Source organism: Vicugna pacos, unplaced genomic scaffold (assembly GCF_048564905.1).
Source record: "Vicugna pacos unplaced genomic scaffold, VicPac4 scaffold_221, whole genome shotgun sequence".
Taxonomy (NCBI): domain Eukaryota; kingdom Metazoa; phylum Chordata; class Mammalia; order Artiodactyla; family Camelidae; genus Vicugna; species Vicugna pacos.
The window spans coordinates 17,236-35,894 of NW_027328900.1; the positions used below are offsets into that span (position 1 = coordinate 17,236).

The 18,659-nt window shown below is 51.2% G+C and overlaps 1 protein-coding gene across 3 annotated transcripts in view; it reads left to right on the top strand.

Moving 5' to 3' along the window:
- Window positions 1-18,659, top strand: part of LOC140695464 (protein spinster homolog 3-like) — a 47,949-nt gene that overhangs the window by 17,220 nt on the left and 12,070 nt on the right. For 2 of the 3 annotated variants that reach the window (XM_072958191.1, XM_072958192.1), the window contains one exon: window positions 13,570-13,635. In XM_072958191.1, coding sequence (XP_072814292.1) covers window positions 13,570-13,635 — 66 coding nt within the window. Of the gene's footprint in view, window positions 1-13,244; window positions 13,455-13,569; window positions 13,636-18,659 lie in introns of those variants that run through there. The other variant, XM_072958193.1, reaches the window with a different exon arrangement.

The following is an 18,659-nucleotide window of genomic DNA, read 5'->3' on the forward strand; positions in this document are numbered from 1 at the left end:
GGAAACTGGTGGCATTCCACCATGAAGGATAGTCATTAGGTTTGGGGGACCTATGGGGACCAATATCAGAAAGGGTGATCAAAGAGGGCTGAGGAATTGGCTTCTGTTCAAAATAGTTTCAAAATAGAGTCATTTGAGTCTCTTCCATCCATCCATCCATGCACCCATCCACCCATCCTTCCTCTGTCCATCCATCTATCCATCCATCCATCCACCCATCCACCCATCCACCCATCTTTCTGTCAGTCCATCCCTTCCTTCACCTTCTCAGATTGCAGGAACCAAAGTTCTTCCCATACTTTCTCTACAAGTCCTGGAGAGATTGATAGGTTCCAGGGGAAATGTATAGGGCTTCCTGGGAAGGCATGTGTGCTAGTGTGTGTATGTATCTAAGTGTGAGTATATGCAGGCAGGCCTGTGAATATGAATGCAGATATGTGTGCTTTTGCATGTATACATCTCTGTACCTGTACAGTCATGCTCTACATATATTCTGTGTACATGTATATTCATTCTGTATGTGCACATGGCTTTTGTGTGCTGTTTTGCATACATGGCTGTGCATGAGTGTGCATATACATGTGTATCAGGGCAAGCAGATTGTGTGGGAAGTGTGTGTACATGTGTGTCTTCAGCTGCATATAGCTTTTCTCCCACTGCTTTTGTGGCTGTCACTGCATTGCATGAGAAGGAGGGGTTTTTGGCAGCATCGTGGGTGTGCCTGTCCCTAAATTTCCTGAAGTGGGGCCAAGTTGTGCTGTATGTTTCATGGCAATGAGGTTTCCTGAGCATATAAAGTCTGATCTGGGGCCTTCCTTCGGGGAGCCTGTGCCCTGGGGCCCACCTGCAGGAGCAGAGGGTTCCGTCTCTTCCCTCCTTCCAGTCCCCTTGGCAGGGGAACTTGACTTCTTGATTGTTAATTGGGATCCAGACACACACAGCAGGTCTTGGCTCATACCCTCTTCCTTGGCCTTTTTCCCAGAGCTGCTGCCCTTCAGAGGAGAAGGGGTTTGTGCTCAGAGGAGGGACTGAGTCCAGGGCAGGCGCTCCATCATTGCTGGCCTGGTAGCTGGAGGATATGGCTGACCATTGGCAGCCCCACCCTGGGTGTGCTTTGGGGTCCGAGGGAGGGGCAGCAGCTGGAAGGGAGGGAGATGGGAGTGAGCATGCACTGAGGTATCTGAAAGACCTGGACATCATTCCTGTTTCTTCACTTACTAGCTGTGTGAGCTAGGACAAGGTCTTAATTTTGCTGAGCCTCAGTTTCCTCAGCTATGAAATGGGAGTGCTAGTCCTTTCATCTTGGCTTCATTGAGTTGCTAATTTGGGACCTGTTCTAGTTACTATGGATATGTAATGAAATTTAGTGGTTTAAAACAACAAAAACACATATTTTGCTCAAGAATTTGCAATTTGGGCAAGATTGGAGGGTAGGGATAACGTATCTCTTCCATTTGGGGTTAACAAGGCAGAATAGGGGCGGAGGTCTGGATCATCAGAGGCTGAGGGCCGTCTGATGGTTGATGCTGGCTGTTGGCTGAAACCTTAGCTGGAGCTACTGGCTAGACCAGCTGCGCGTGACTTCCCCATGTGGCCTGGGCTTCCTTACAACGTGATGGCCGGCTCCCAAGGACTGGAGTCGTGAGAGAGCCAGGTGAAGCTGTGTTGCATTTATGACCTACCTTGAAAGTTACACAGCATCAGTTTCACTGCATCCTGTTCTTGACTTGAGTTACGACTTCTTGCTCAGATCTGAGGGGAGAGGGGATGAATTCAATCTGTTGGTGGAGATTAGCAGTGATCTGCAAGAGCATGTGAGAATATTGCAGTGGCTGTTTTGGGAAAAGACAGTCTCCGTAGTGCCCTGGGTCCTGCTGATATCCAACATTACAGAGAGGAGTGTCTGGGCAAGCGGCCAGGAAACCCCATCACCACCACCCCGCCCCAACCTGAGGGGTCTCTAATTCCCTGCTGCTCTTTCCGCATTACAGGTGAGAAACCTGAGAGTGGAATCTTCACCCCCAAACCTTGCTGTGCCTCACGGGCTGAGCTGAGGCCCTGGTTAGGTGGCTGTGAGGCGGGTCCCACCCATGATGAGCAGAAATGTTTGCTCACTTCTCAAATATTCCCCAGTGCACCTCCGGTGTGCCAGGTGCTGCTCTAGGCTCTGGGGAGGCAGCATTGAACAGAAAAGGCAAAATTACATGTGTAATAAAATAAACATCAGATAAATGGTAGGTTAGACGGGGATGAGTTCTGTGGAAAAGAACAGAGCAGGGAAAGTGGACAAGAAGAGGGACTGGGTTGTGCAAGGTGGTCAGGGACGCCTCACTGAGTCGGTGATCCTTCAGCAGCAACCTGAAGCCAGTGAGGGAAGAAGGCATGTGGGTATGGGGGTGGAGAGGGGGAGAGCCCTCCATGCAGAGGGAATGGCAAGTGCAAAGGCCCTGTGGGGGAAAGCATGGCTGGTGCAGTCAAGGACATGGGTTGGAATGGAGTGAGCCTGGGTTGAGCAGAGTTGATGAGCTCAGACGGAATGGCAGGGTGGTGGGGGCCGTGATGGTGTGGAGCCCTGTACATAGGATGACTTTGCTTCCAATTTAAGTGAAATGGGAAACCAGTAGAGGATTTCTAGCACAGAAGTGAGATGATCTGTGTGAGGCTTTGTATCAGTCACCTTTTGCTGAGTAACAAATCGACTTAAAACTTGGTGCTTAAAACAATGATTTATTATTTCTTTTAATGGAGGTACTGGGGATTGAACCTAGGACCTCATGCATGCCGCGCACATGCCCTACCACTGAGCTATATACCCCCTCCCTATTAGTCCTTATGATTCTTTGAGTTGGCTGAATGGCTTCTCAGCTGATTCACCTGTGCTCACTCCTATGGCAGCCTTCCCCTGGAAGACTGGGTGGATTGGAACAGCCAAGCTGGCTTCACTCATGTCTGGCTGTCGGTTCTTCCATGCTCCTCCATGTGGCTTCTCATCCTCTCCCGGGCTAACCCAGTTACCTATAGGGTGGTCTCAGACCTGCATTCCAAGAAAGCAAAAATGGAAGCTGCCGTGTCTCTTAAGGCGTAGGCCAAGAACAGCATAGCGTCGCTTCTGCCTTATTTATTGGCAGAAGCCAAGTGCAAAGCCAGCTTAGTCTCACCGGGGAAGAGGACTAGACAAGGGTGTGAATACCAAGAAGCCTGATTCCTTGGAGGCTGTTTTGTAACTAACCACCACGTGGTTTACCAAGGTCTCTCCAGCTGCTGTGTTTATAACAGAGTGAAAAAGGACAAAGACAGAGACAGGGAAGCCCATTAGGAGGGTTTCCAATAATACAGGCAAGAGATGCTTGTGGCTTGACGTAGGCTAGTTCTAGAGGAAGTGTGAAGAAGTGGTCAGATTCGGGGTATGTTTGGAAGTGGCAGCAACAGGATTTCCTGACTGGGTGGGTGTAGAGTGTGAGAGAAAGTGATTCGTCGAGTGTAACTTCAGGGTTTTTGGCCTGAGCGACTGGAAACATGGAGTGGCCATTTACTGAGATGAAGAAGGCTGAGAGGAGTGTGGAGTTGTTTTTTTTGGAAAGGGTGGGGTTAGAAGTTCAATTTTAGACATGTTAAATTTGAGATGCCTCTGAAGACATTTGACTGCAGATGTTCAGAGGCAGTTGGATATGTATGAGTCTGGAGTTTGGGAGAGAGGTCTAGGCTGGTTATTTACAGCCATGAGTCCGAATGAGATCACCGAGGAACTGAGCTTGGATGGAAAGGGAAAAGGACCAAGAATCATGCTCTGGGGCACTTGACATGTCAGGGATGTGGATGCATCGCGCTACCACTGTGAAAACAAGAGTTGGGGCCAACGAGTCACTCCACTGCACTCTGTCCAGTAACCTTTCTATCTTGATTTGGGGGAAACTGAAAAACAAAAGCAAAACCAGAAAAGCACAAAAGCAAAGACAATAACGATTCCCATTTATTCCTCCCCCAGAATTAGTTACTCTTAACATCTTGGCCTGTTTACTTCCACTTTTGTTATGGATCATCATTCTATATGTGTCTTTCTGTCTTTACACACAGATTTGTGTGTTTTTTTTGAAATATTTTTTATTAAGCTGAGGTTCTATGGTAATTTTAAAAACAAATTTATTGAGGTGTAATTCACCCATTTAAAGTGCACAATTTAGTGGGTTTTTAGTATATTCACAGAGTTTTATAATCGTCACATCAATTTTAGAACATTTTCATCACCTCAAAAAGAAACTTCATTTTCATTATCGTCATTCACCATTTTCCCCCAACCTTTCCCTTATCCCAGCTCTAGGTAACTGCTAATCTACTTTCTGTCTTAAACGCTTGCCTAATCTGGATATTTCATATAAATGGAATCATGTAATGTTTAATTCATTTATGTGAATTTACCTGAAGAAACTGAAATGAAATTAGAGGAATTGTTTAACTTGAAATTAATTTTAAAATTTTGGACTTATTGATGAATCCTGACCAGCCTTCTTATTTTTAAACATATATATTCAAAAAAATTGAAGTATAGTTGATTTATAATGTTGTATTAGTTATTGATGTACAGCAAAGTGATTAGTTAGACATATATATATTCTTTTCCATTATAGTTTATTACAAGATACTGAATATAGTTTCCTGTGCTGTACAGTAGGACCTTGTTGTTTATCTCTTTTGTATGTAGTAGTTTGTATCTGCTAATCCCAACTCCTAATTTATCCCTCCCTCTGCTTTCCTATAAACCATTAGTTTGTTTTCTATGTCTGTGTGTCTGTTTCTGTTTTGTAAATATTTGTATCATTTGTATCATATTTTAGATTCCACATGTAAGTGATATCAATATGATATTCGTCTTTCTCTTTCTGGCTTAACTTCACTTAATATGATAATCTCTAGGTCGATCCATGTTGCTGCAAATGACATTATTTCATTCTTTTTTTTATGGCTGAAGTATATATATATACCACATCTTCTTTATCAGTTCATCTGTTGATGGACATTTAGGTTGCTTCCATGTCTTGGCTACTGTAAATAATGCGGCTATGAACACTGAGGTGCGTGTATTTTTTTGAATTAGTTTTTTCTGGATATACGCCCAAGAGTAGGATTGTTAGATCATATGGTAACTCTATTTTTAGTTTTTTAGGGAATCTCTGTACTGTTTTCCATAGTGGCTGCACCAATTTACATTTCCACCCAACAGTGTAGGAAGGTTCCCTTTTCTTCACACCCTCTCCAGCATTTATTATTTGTAGACTTTTTAATGATGGCCATTCTTACCAGTGTGAGGTGATACTCATTGTAGTTTTGATTTGCATTTCTCTAGTAATTAGCGATGTTGAGCATCTTTTCATGTGCCTATTGGCCATCTGGATGTCTTCTTTGGAGAAATATCTATTTAGGTCTTCTGCCCATTTTTTGATTGGGTTGTTTGGTTTTTTGATATTGAGATATATGAGCTGTTTGCATATTTTGGAAATTAAGCCCTTGTCTGTTGCAAGGTTTGCAAGTATTTTCTCCGAGTCCCTAGGTTGTCTTTTCATCTTGTTTATGGTTTCCTTTGCTGTCCAAAAGCTTGTAAGTTTGGAGGGGGAAGGTATAGCTCAAGTGGTAGAGTGCATGCTTAGCTTTAGGTCCTGGGTTGAATCCCCAGTACCTCCTCCAAATATAAACACATAAATAAACCTAGTTACCTCCCCCTCATGAAACAAAACAAAAGCTTGTAAGTTTGATTAGGTCTCACTTGTTTATTTTTGCTTTAATTTCTTTTGCCATGGGAGACTGATCTAAGAAAACATTGCTATGATTTATGTCAGAGAATGTTTTGCCTATGTTCTCTTCTAGGCATTTTATGGTGTCATGTCTTATATTTAAGTCTTTAAGCCATTTTGAGTTTATTTTTGTGTGTCGTGTGAGCGAGTGTTCTAACTCCATTGATTTACATGCAGCTGTCCAGCTTTCCCAGCCCTACTTGCAGAAAAGACTGTCTTTTCTGCATTGTATATTCTTGCCTTCTTTCTGACCAGCCTTTTTCATCTCCCACCTTCTTCTCTCCCAGCCTCTTGACTTTTGTTAGTTACATTATTTATTTTACTTTTTCTAGATTTATAACATTCACACTCTATTCTATAAACATAGTCCTAATAGTTGTTTGATAGTAGTCTCAGATTTAAATAGTTTTAATACTCATTGTCAGTCTGTTACATAGATTCTCCATTCCTGAGTTCATTAGTATGGTTCAGCTCGTAACTGTCTATCCAGTTTTTTGTGGTTAAATAGTTTTTAATCTATTCTGTGCTCCCCCCTCAAAAAAAAACCTAGAGAGGTTGTATTCCTTTGATTCATTCATATTTGAGATTGTCTTCTCCTCTTTTCCTCTTTAGCTGAGCAACATCAACTGGGTATGATATTCTTGGCTTCCATTTTCTTTCTCTCATGACTTTGCAGACATTTGTTCCATTGTCTTTTGATATCAAATATTGCCAATAAACTGGGGAATAAAGTTTTAAAAATCTTTCATTTGATTCATTTTTTCCATCTGGATACCTGGAGATTTCAGGATTTATTCTTGAAATTCAGTAGCTTAGCTGGTGTATTAGTTATCTCTTGCTGCATAACAATTCATCCCAAAATGTAGCTGTTTAAGACAGCACACGTTTATTATGTCCCAAGTTTCTGTGGGTCAAGAATCCAGGCATAGTTTCATTAGGTGCTCTGCTTCATGGTCTCTTGCAGGCTACAGTCAAGGTGTTAGTCCAGGGTCTGTGGTCTCATCTGAATGCTCAACTGGGGAGGGATCCAGTGCCAAGCTCACTCCGTGGTTGTTGGCAGCATTTGGACCCTTGTACATTGTTGGATTGGGGGCTCAACTCCTCATTGGCTGTTGGCTGGAGCCTGCTCTCGGGTCCTTTGCTGTGTTGGCCTCTTTCATATGGCACCTCCCTTCATGAAAGTGTGCAGGCTGAGAAGGCAATAGATGAGTCTATTGAGGGGAGTCGCAATCTCTTGTAACCTAATCACAGAAGTGGTATCCCATTACTCTTGCTGTGTTCTGCTCATTAAAATCACACCCTTAGGTCCAGACTACACAAGGGTGAGAAAAGAGGTGTGGTTCTCTGGAGCCATGTTAGTAGCTGCTCACAACAACTTGGCTATGTTTTGATGCTAACTATTCTACATCACATAAAAATTTCTTCAGAACAGTGTTCTTATCTGCTGAAGCAGTCTTGAGTATCCTCCCTCCCTGTCTCATCTCTTTGAATATTTCTTCTGTTTGTTTTTGTTGGATGTTTTAGCTGTATTGGATCATCTTCTGGGCTGGGACTAGGATGAGGCCAGCAAGGCATAGAGGTCACACAATTTAAGGAGGCACTCACTCTCAGGGGCTGACTCTGTACTTCCGCAACTCAGAGACTGAGTGCCTCCTTAAGTTTGGTACCCTAGATGCTTCCCTGCCACACCATAGTCCCAGGCCTGATCCTCTCTGTCTGTCTTCCGTATCATTTACTCCTCTCTAAATGTTTTCAAAAATCAATCAGTCTGTGAGATTATCTCAAGTCTTTTCTCTGTATCCATGACTCTACTTCGTTTGATGTCTATTCTGTTTCTAAACATTTTTGTTAGTTCTGTAATAATGTTTGTTCCTCCGTTTATTTCCATAGGCCTGTGATATCTTTTACATCCTCTTGGGGGTTCATTTCATCTTTGAACTCTTTCCTTACTGAATTAATGTTCAATATGGTTTGAAACAATTATAAGGAATTTCTTCCTGTTCCTTCTCTTATTTGTCTTTTAGGTTGTATTCTTTTTTCTTCCTTCCTCCCTTTCTCTTTTCTTCCTTTTCCACTTTTCCCCCTTTCCTCTTCTCCCATTTCTCTCTTCCTTCCTTCCTTCCTTCCTTTCTTCTTCACTTCCTTTTCCCTCTCACCCTCCCTCCCTCCTTTTCCATCTCTGTCCCTTCCTCTTTCTTTCTTTCTCTTTTTTCGTCTCCTCTACCCCCATTCCTCCTTCCCTTCCTCTCTCTTTCTTTTTCCTCTTTCTCCTTCCTTCCTTCTTTTTCCTCCCCCCAATCCCTTCCTCCCTCTGTCTTTCTTTTTTCTGTACGTTTGCACAGTTCACATGCTAAGTGCTTTTCCCTTGTCTGGTTTTGGACATCTTTGCTCCGATAGCAGGTTTGCTTTGATGTAGCTTGGGGGACTCTTGTTTCTGACTCTCTTCCAGCCTTCTCTGTGACCATTCTCTTCTCCAAAGGGGCTGCAGTTTGAGAGTTGAGTCTTAGGTTTTGTTGCCTGAGGAAATTACAGGGCTCAGGTGAAGCAGGAGGAGCCTTTGTCAGAACACCTGGGCTCTGCTCTCCTTGGATTTAGGTAAATGCTCTACCACAGGGTTCCTTCTACTTAATTACCAGGATTCCCTTCTGAAACGAGGGCCGTTTTCAGGTGGAGTCAGTAACTGGAGTCATTATTCACTTTCTCCAGTTTTACCCATTTCTCCCCAGTAGCTTTTCCCACTGGGTTCTTAGTTAAGAGTGGGTATAAGAGACCCCTACTCAGTTTATTTCCCTCCAGATGTGGGGGTTTTGGAGAACAGCTTTGGGGAGTGGGAAGCTGAGAAGGGCTATACTCCAGAATCATATGTTTGTTTGTTTGTTTTCTTGGCTGCCAATATTTTATACTTACCTCATTAGGCTTTGTTCTTTTCCTTGGTGAAAAATATTTTCTCCCCTGACTTCCTATTTTTTGGGGGGTGGTGGTGGTAATTATGTTTCTTTGTTTGTTTGTTTTAATGGCGGTACCGGGGCTTGAACGCAGGACCTCATGCGTGCTAAACCCTCCCCCTTGACTTCCTGTTTTTCACTTTGAGGGGGAAGGGAAATATGCAGTTGCAATTCTCCATCTTTATACAGGAGTTGCCTTACATGATCTTTAAGGCTCCTTCCAGCCCAAGCTAGATCATAACTCTGAGTTCCCTGTTTGCACAAGGAGAGATGTGGCCACCACCACACAGAGCAGAGCCAGCTTGGCTGTCACCAAGGTCTTTACATCTGGGACAGAATGTTACCTTCTTAGCTTGAAGACTCCTGAGCAAGGACCAAAGGTGCAGGCCCTGTGTCTGCCCAGCCTGGTGCCCACAAGGGAGCCTTATGCGGTGGTTGGTGGGGAGCAGCCAGGATGTGTGTCCATCATAGCTGTAGTCAGGGTCAGCTAAGGATTCTAGGGTTGGCTGTAGGATCTGCCTTCACCCCAGGTAGCCCAGACAGCTGGGCTGTGCAGGTGCCCCAGCTCTGGGGATCTCTCCTACCACTTGGCCCTGGGGGGCTTCTTGGATAAGCCCTTTTTCTCTTGCATGTTGGGCTACAGGAAGTGGGCCTTGCCAGGGGCTGCCTCAGGGGGGCTGAGAGAGGCCCCCCTTTTCCTTCCTTGGAGGGCCCTACCTTCCTGCCAGGATCTAACAGGTCTCTTCCTGGATGGGCAGCAGAGCCCTCATGGAGAGCCTGCAGTCTCAGCTGAATCCTCCAGGAGGACTGGAGCTCATTCCCCACCCGCCTGCCTACCAGGCTGCTGGGCTGTTGCTGGCCCCCGGGTAGCTGGGCGGTGCCCTTATGCCCTGAAGCCAGGCCTGCAATTACAGGTTGGCAGGCCCAGGGGCAAAGTGTGCCAGCCAGCCCGGCAGCTTGCTGGCAGCCACTCTGTGCTGGGGGCCTGCGTCCCATCTGTCTCAAACACACTGAGCGAAGAGGTGACCCGTGCAAGGGGAGGATGGACCTTAGCTAGCCCTTGGGAGATGTTTGCCTTCTCCTTTCCTGGGGACGCCTAGAATCCATTCTTTGTAGTTCAGAGCTCAGTTACTGCCCAGCTGGAAGACTGAGATGGGCCAGGGTAAAGACATTGTCCTCTCTACCCGGCAGGGGCTGAGCCTTCTCTGGGGCGGGTGCCCCAGCTTCTCTCCTGCTCCTTCCCCATGCCTACCTGTGTGTGCAGGTGTGCATGAGGAGGGGTGTGTGTGTGTGAAGGTATGAGTGTGTTCACATCTGTGTGCATGTACGTGCATGAGTACAAAAGGAGGAGCAAGCTTGTGCACCTGCATACGTGTGTGTGCCCGTGTGACTGTGTGTGGACAACTTGCTGTCCGTGTTATGAGACCACAAGCCTGCAAGCATACACACTAGGCCATTTTCCAGCAAGTTCACCCCAGCAAGCCTGCACCAGTGTTGGCAGCCGCCGTCTGGTTGGTTGGTACTCTTGCCACACGTTTTAATACTTAGAATATCATCCCTTTGCCCTGCATATGCGTGTCCTTGTGGTGCGTGAGTTTTGTGTGTGTCTCCCAGGTTGTGTGTCTAGGTATGAGTGCACATGTGTTGGAGCTCTTGTGTGTGAGCTTGTGTGTCTACGCACGCTGCTCCGGCCAGGGGTGACTCAGGCCAGAAGTATTCATTGTCGTGGTCCCAGCTTGAGGGAAATCCTCTTGAGTCTGAAATGGAAAAGGCCCGGGGCTGAGGGGCTCCACGTTTCTCAGGCTCCAGGCAGCATTCCCAGGCCCTGTCGCCCAGGGGGACTGAGCCAGGGTGCAGGGGAGCTTGCACAGGCGCTAAGGGGACAAGAGCAGAGTCAGATTTCCCTTTTGGAAGTCCCCTCCGGGGCTGCTGTCAGGAGGGATGATGGGGCCTGGGAAAGTGGTGGGGAGGAGGGACCCGGGGTGGCCTGGACCAGGCCTCCCACAGTGGATGGGAGGAGGGAGCAGATCTGAGGGACATTTAGGATGCAGAATGGACAGGAATCAGTGACTGGAGGGCAAACAAGGCATGTGTCCTCCCTCTCTCTGTGTCTGGTCTGAGCGACAGAGGACACCTCTGGGGAAAAGCAATTTGTGCAGCTTGCTGAGGGCCAGTCCATGCCTTGGGCCTGTCTCAGCTGCCTCAACTGCCCTGGGTGAGGACAGTAATGCAGGGTAGGGGGATGGGCGGGGACAGCAGGAGAGAGCTGGTTTGGGGACCTGGACAGTGCAAAGGGCCTGTGGCCATGCAGGAGAGGGTGTCCGGGGTGGGGCTGAGGGACCTATGCCAGAGGAGCTTTGAACAGCTGGCTTCATTCTTCACCGTGACTTGACCTCAAACCACGGCTCTTCTTGTTTGTTTTGTTTTATGATCACGGAACCCAAGTCTGAAGTGGTCGTGGAAGCCCTCGGACTCTAAGACCTGATTCACACGCAGCCCGTGGGGAACACAAACTCCCAGCTTTAACAGCCTAGGCAGTTGGCCCTGGAGGCACCTGGTGTGGCATCTGAGCCACCCCACCGTTGTAGGGCTGGGGAAACCAAGGCCCAGAGGGGTGGTGACCTCCCAGGGTGGCCCCACGTGGCAGGGTGGGGCCAGGCCGTCCACCCCCAGGAGGGCGCACCTCTCTGATGGAGTGTCCCTCCCTGAGCCCAGGCAGCCGCCTCAAGAGACTCTGTAATTACAGGATTAGGCGGCAGCCTCTCCGCAGCTGGGCCCTTCACCCCTCAAAGCCATCCCGTGGAGACGAGGATTTGGTGGCATGGGGTGGGTTTCCAGGTGTGTCTGAGGAAACCTGGCCTCCTGGGGCGGCTTCTTCACCTGAAAGGTCCCATTGTGGCTGCAGCCTCCCTCCTGTCGGCTCTATTTTGGGGTCAGGATCCACCCTACTCCAGCTGGAGGAAGGAAAAGGTGTATTTCAGTATGTCCTGTGGGCGTGAAGGAGCCGGGGAGAGATGAGGCGGGGGCCTCAGCTCCAGCAGACAGCACAGCTTGGAGGGGCTGGTGCCCGGGGCATGGAGGGCGGGATGCCCTCGAGCGGCAGTTGTGAGGAGGGCAGCGGCCTGGCAGCCCCGGTGGAGGTGGGAGTCTGACTGAGGGAAGGATGGGCGTCAGCTGCCAGGACTTTCATGTGGCTCCAGGAGGCCGGGTTGGCAGACCCTGTCAAGCTGGAATGTGGGTCTGCAGACTGCCTGGGCCCCGCCTAAGACTCGCCCGCCAGCCGCTTCCTGATTCAGACCTCTGTGGGTGCCTGGCCCCGGCCCCAGGCCCAGAGGGAGACCCACCCTGCCCTCAGGGTTCCCCAGTTTGCGGCGGCCTAAGGGCTGGTGAGACTGGGAGGACACACGGCTACTCCCCCTCCTTGGTGCATCCAGCCCTTTCTCTGCAGCGCTGGGCCACCTTCCTGCCTGCCCAGCCTCCTCACCTCTGCTCATGGGGGTTCTCTGTCTGGCGTGGCTTGGGGGCTCTTCTTAGCCCATCCTGATCCTGCGCATCCTTCAGGGCTCTGCTCAGCGCCACCTCCACTGGGAAGCCCTCCGCATTCTAGGCTTTCCTCTGACTTCCTTTGTGCCAGCCTTCCCCAGCACTGTGGCTGCTGGGGCCTCTCGGACAGCCTCCTGTCCCCCACCTCGCACAGGGTCAGCCATGGGGGTGAGGGGCTCACCGGAGAGTGGCTTGATGTGTGACCTGGGGCCTGAGTCTTCTCATCTGTGAAATGGGTGTAATGATATGTCTTATGAGGTGGCTGAGCGTTAGATGGGTGACAAGGGTGGACGTGCCTGGCAAGTATTCAGTTCCTTTGGTTCCTCTGTCCTGGGTGTTTGCAAGCCTTTGGGTGCTGGAGCCTGGGCTGCCCTGGGCACAGTCCCGTGACTCCAAGAATGACTAATTCCACTCCCGCAATAAGCTCTTAGAAGCTCTGAGAAATGAGCCTTTTATCCCTCCTTGCTGCTTCATTAAACTCTTCTTGAGTGAGTGCAATGAGGATTGTCCTAATCCTTTGTTAGTAGCTGGGGGGTTCGGGGAGCTGGGAGGGACAGGCCCACAGGGGCCTCCTGTTGCTGGCAGATATTGGGGCAGGGGGCTGGCACACAAGGTTATCCCAGCCCCACAGGTGCGCAGGGTGGGGGTGGGTGCTGGATGGGGCCGGAAGCCCCCAGTATTCCAGGCTGGCTTTGCCCTGGGCCAGCTATCGACCTCTGGCAAGCCCCGGCTCTGACCCGGCAGTTTCACTGTGCCAGGCTTGCTTACCTCCCTGCGCCGCTCTAGGGGTCTGGGAGGGGGATGGCCTGGGCAGGGCTGTCGATGGGGTGCCTGGGCCAAGTGGTCTGGCTGGCATTCAGTAGGCACCTCCTTGGTGTACACAGGCCTTCAGGGAACAAGGGGAGGGGTGGGCAGCCTGAAGCAGCCCCTGGACCTTTCTCCTCTAAGTCTGTTTCCCCATCTTTAAAAGTGGCCTGGGAGTCCTGACTGCCTCCTCCTGCAGCCCCTGGGTGACCTCAAGGGCTGGACCCTGGGGGCCATCCATCAGGGGGAGAGCTCATCCCTGGCACTCCCGTCTGGGTCATGGCTGCCTGTCTGCCCATGAGAATGTCTACCCATCTTGGCGGCTGCTGGAACTGGGAAAATAGTTCCAGACCTCATCCACCCCAGTAAGTCTCAACAGTGCCTTCCTCTGTGCCGCCTGAATCTCCCTCTCCTCGGGTAGGAAGAAACAACATGGGGAGGGGTAGGCGCGAGGTCCAGAAAGCCTCACCCTGGCTGCCCTGTGTCCACAGGCGTTCCTGGCCCTTGGGGAGCTGCTTCTATCCTGCAGCTGCGCAGTGGTCGCTGACATCCTGCTGGTAGGTGTGGCAGTTGGAGTGGAGGGCTGGTCCTGGGGCCTCTTGAACACTGTGGACTCACCACTGGACTTCTGCTGTTGAGTGGCCACTGGAGGTTGGGAGAGCTTCAGAGACCATGGGTTAGGGAACCAAGGTCAATGAACAATTACCTTGGACCAGGGGCCTCCCTGACACTCTCAAACATATCTCTGACCATCACTCCCATTTTGTAGATGAGCAAATGGAGTCTCAGAGAGGGCAGGTGCCTGGACCAAGCTCACACAGCATGCAGAGGCTGAGCCAGGACTGGGGCCCAGGCTTTTTGTCTCTAGGGCTCCCTCCCTCCCTCTTTCTTGACCATACTCCTTCTCAGTATGCAGGCCTCCGCTTTCGGTGTGCAGACAGGGATGCCAGACTTCAAGGCCACTGAGCCCAGGTGGGTCCAGGCTGCCCCAGCTTCCGTATCAGGGGCTGCAAGGCAAGGGGCCGGCTCAGGCTGTAGCGAGGCCTGCTGCTGTCCTGATCACACGACTGCTGGGTTCAGAGTCTAGCACCGCCCTTCTTGAGCCGCACACTCTCTGCTCAGCCTCCCTGCCTCCTTCTAGGAGACGTGCAGGGGAAGTTTTTGAACACTGAAGGGCTATGCCCTTGTGGATTATGCAGGGTCCCAGACCGAGGGGGACCCCAAGAGCCCTCCTCCTGCCTCCTGGCAGCCTGGCATGGTCTAATGCTGGGCGTGAGGGAACCAGAGCAGCTTGGCAGTCGGCTGAGAGCTGTCTAGTGCAGGGGCATGAACCTGGATTCAGGAAACAGGCCTGGGTTTCTGCTCTGCTTCTGCCACTTACTGTGTGTGGCCTAGGCGAGTCACTTTGTGTCTCCAAGCCTCAGTTTCTGTGTGTGGAAAATGGAGATGAAAACACCTCATGGATTATTGTGTGGGTGAAACAAGATGAACTGTGTGGAGCTTTTGCCTGGTGTCCAGCACCGAGAATGCTGGCTTGGGTTCTGATAGCAGGTCAGAGGTTTCTGCTCTCTCATCGTCCGTCTCCCAAAGAAAGCCTGGCATCCTGGAATCTTGGTTTGAAAGGGCTGTGAGGAAGGGAAGTCATTTAACTAGCCAGCAAGACCTGCTTGAATACTACTGTGGACCGGAGGCTCGCTCTCTGTCTAGATGTTCTTCCCTGTCCCCACGGCCCAGGCTCAGCAAGTGTAGACAGGGCTGCCCTGTCTTTGACTCCTGGGTGGGTGTATCAGCTGCAGGGCTGGTGGATCTTCTCTTTTCCTCCCTTCATACAGGAGACTTGGGCTGCAGCCCAGACTCAGCCACAGACCTGCTGAATGGCCTTGGGCCTCAGTTTCCTTGCCTATAAAAAGGGGTAATCACAACCGGCCTGGCGGGGTGAGCGAGCTAGCCTGAGGGAAAGCCCTCGGTACATGGGATCGTGCTGGCAGACGTTGGCTTGAGTGGGGTCGCCCACTTGCAGGCACAGGGAATGAACTACCCACCCCCCAGCCTGTGCTCTGAAACCTGCCCCAGCTCCCTCTGCCTGTCCCCTACGCTCCTGCCCCCTGCTCCACATGGCAGCCCCCAGATATGTGAGGACTGCGCCCGTGTTCCCCAGTGTCTGTGTCTGCAAGAATGATTAACCTGGCAGAGCCAGGCTCTTTGCAGAGCTGTGTCTGGGTTGGGGGCAGGGGTCAGGGGAGAGGAGGGGCTGGGAGCCAGTCAGCCATAGTCTAAACCATCTGATTCTGCTGGGGAGCTGACTGGCGCTGCCCTGGGGGACGGGCTGGACGTGATCCAGCCCACCCGCTGTTCCCCACCCCCCTCCCCAGGCTCAGAGGCCTGCAGCCCCCATAGCTTAGCCAGGACCTGTCATCCCAGGAAAGCTTCTGCTCCCCTTCCCCCACCTGCCCACCTTCCCGAAGGCCCTCAGTGAAGGACGGCCTTGTGACACTTTGGTGGCCAGAGCTGGACCAGTCCCTGCAGTTCCTGGAGCCCAGTCCTCTGGCAGAGAGGGGAAGGCTTGGGGAGGGAGTGGTCTTGGGCCAAATGCTGGTGAGGGGCGGGCTGTGGGGACCCGGGCTGTGCAGTGGAGAGGCAGACAGATGCCAGCTCAGAGCAGGGTGAGGAAAGGTGGGAGGCGAGGAGACCCAGAGTATAACTCCTGTAAGAAGCTGCACTGAGGAGGATGGCAGCTGGAGCTGGCAGGACATAGGTTCCACATAGGACATAGGTGTTCCTTTTCTAGAGGTGAGGCAGGAGCAGCCTCCAGGGGGCAGGAGGGGAGGTGGGTGGAGAGGGGCCAGCAGGGAGTGGGATGGGGGCTGGGGAGGAAGCAGGCAGGGGCAGGAAGTGTGTAGGGGACACTGGTGTGGCAGGAAGTGCAGGGAGGTCCCATCTGCTCGCCTGCCCTTGCTCCTGAGGCAGAGAAGGTGAGAGGGCAGCAGAGCCCAAGAACCAGGGTTCTAGAACAGCCCACTTGTTTCCACTCCCAGCTCTGCTGCTCTCTGGCTGGCTAAGTAGCAACCTCTCTGGCCTTGGTTTGCTCACGTGCGCAGTAGGTAGAAAGACAGGACCTACCAGTTACGCCCAGGCTGCCAGGGACCAGTGAGCTAGTGTCTGCGTCACAGGTGTTCCTGAGGGTCGCTGAGGACTCCCCGGGCCGCACGTCAGTCCTGCCTCAAGGACACTCCTCTCATTGCCCCCCTTCTCCACAAGGAGGAGAATCCAGATTCTCTGGGGGATGGGCCTCAGGGGCTCTCTGGTCCAGTGATTCTCAAGCTTCATGGGGCATAAGAACTGGGTTTGGGGGAGCTTGTTACAAGCTCAGCTTCCAGGCCCTCTGTCCTTGGAGTCTAATTTGGTTGGGTCTATGTTGGGGTCCAGGGGTCTGAATTTCTAATGAATGTCCCATGGGATCCTGATGGCGATGTTGCTCAGAAGGCACCTGGAGATCGCTGGTCTAGCACAGCCAGCCGCCCAGCCCATGAACCCCTTGCAAAATTCTGACTAGCCCAGTCCCTCCCCTTGTTCACACACCCTCCAATGGGGAGTTCACTCCTTGCGCACTGGGAAGACCTTGCCTCCTGTTAGGTCAGTTAATAAAAAGGATCTGGCCCTGTCACAGCCAAGACCCACCTCAGACCACCCCTGGCAACCATCCCCTAGCCCAGATGGGTGGTCGTCAGTCACTCTTCCGTTCTCTCTCCATCAGTGTCTCCATGCTTTCCCGCACTGCCTCCTGCCCCTAGGTGGCCGTCTGCTCTCTTGTCTGTCTCACACTCCCAGGGGTGTCTGGGTGTGAGGCTTGAGTCGGGGATGGGAGGCAGGCTGCCAGGGAGTCTGCACCTGGTGGCTGCCACTCAGACTTTGTGCAGACCCTTGATCGGCGCTGGTTATGCCCCAGGCTATAAAGGGAACAGCTCTTCTAAGATGGGTGAGTCAAAAACAGAGGTGTTTTTGTCTCAGAATAGAGTGAGCCTGGCATTTTGGGAACTCAAAAGCCTCTGAACTTCTAAAATTACCTTCTGGGCTCTCCAGCTGCTGGTGGGGGGCCCAATTTTGGCCCCTCGGCTGTATGGAGACCTGGGGACCCTGAACTGGCTTGGGGAGACAGACCTCTCCCACCACCAGCAACAGGGACTGGTCTGGCTCCAGCAGGTCCGAGTTCCTGGGAAGGGAGAAAGGGATGGCTCTCTGAGGATCCAAGCAGCCCTAGCCCCTGCATGGACTTTTCTGGATGCTTAGGGCCCATGTTCTAGGAGGCCCTGCCCTTCTGCCCAGAACCACCAGCGAGTAATCACATAATTATGGGGTGAGAAGGAAGCACTTGGGGAAGGTGCAAAGCTGTGGTCAGTTCCTTCTCAGGCTTGTTGGCAGGTCCCAGTGATGAGTGGGAGGCCCGGTTTCTCTCATCACCTGGACAGAGTGGCTCAGTGCCAGTGACTCCAGGACCAGCCGGTCATCCTCGGGAGTGCCCTGCCCACCCACAGGGCTCCTCTCTCCAGTCCTGCGGCTCCCAGTCCCTGGGCTCCTGCCTCCACTTTGGCTCACCCTGTCCCCTGCCAGGAGCACTTTTCCCTCTTCTCGCTACCAATTTCCCACTTGTGAGGCTAGGGGTGAGTTTGTCCTCTTAGTTCCCCTTGCTGTTGTTCAAACATTCTATAGCAAATGCATAAATATTGCTGGAGAGGCTCCTCCTTGCTCCTAATGGCAGAGTAATCAATGGTCAGACCCTGGAGGAGAAGGCCTGGGATCAAATCTCAGCCCTGCTATTTCCTGGCTGGGTGACCCTGGGCCAGTTACTCACCCTCTCTGTGGAGGGTTTCCTTATCTGTAACATGTGGATTGTAATTGTATCTCCCTCATGGGTTGGTTGAGTGGATATAGAAAATATATATAGGAGATATATAAAATGCATACAGGAAGCATTTAATAAATGTCAGTAACTATCATTGTTATTATTCTCTGATGGGCTTGGATTATGGACAGCTAGTCCTTGGGGATAAGACTCTGGGGTGGAAAGCTCCCCTGTGGCTGCCCTTTTGGGACCACTTGACCATGTGGCTTCTGCTTGAACCCCTCCTCCCCCAACACCCGTCCCTCGTTGCACCCCTGGGTTCTGGCAGAGTTTCTCCTGGGACCAGTGTCCCAGATGGTTCTACCTGACTTACTTAGTTGGCAGACTCTCAGCGAGTCCCCTCTGTGCCTGGCGCCTTGCTGTACCCCAGGGAGCCTGGGAGAAATTAGGCAGGAGCTTTGCTGCCCAGACGCTGTAGGGGTGAGGGGAGGTGGACAAAGATGGAACCCTTCCAGCTGTGGGGAATGTGCATTCAGCTAGGAATGCACACAGGGGCTGTGGGAGCTCAGGGTAGGCACCTGAACTCTGGAAGGCTTCACGGAGGAGGTGAGCCCAAAGTCAGTCCTGAAGGGCAAATAGGGATGCTCCAGCTGGACCAGAGAGGGGAAGGCTCTCCAGGCAGAAGGCACAGCATATTCAAATGCCCAGAAGCATTCTGCCTCCTGGACTCATAGGGCGTTA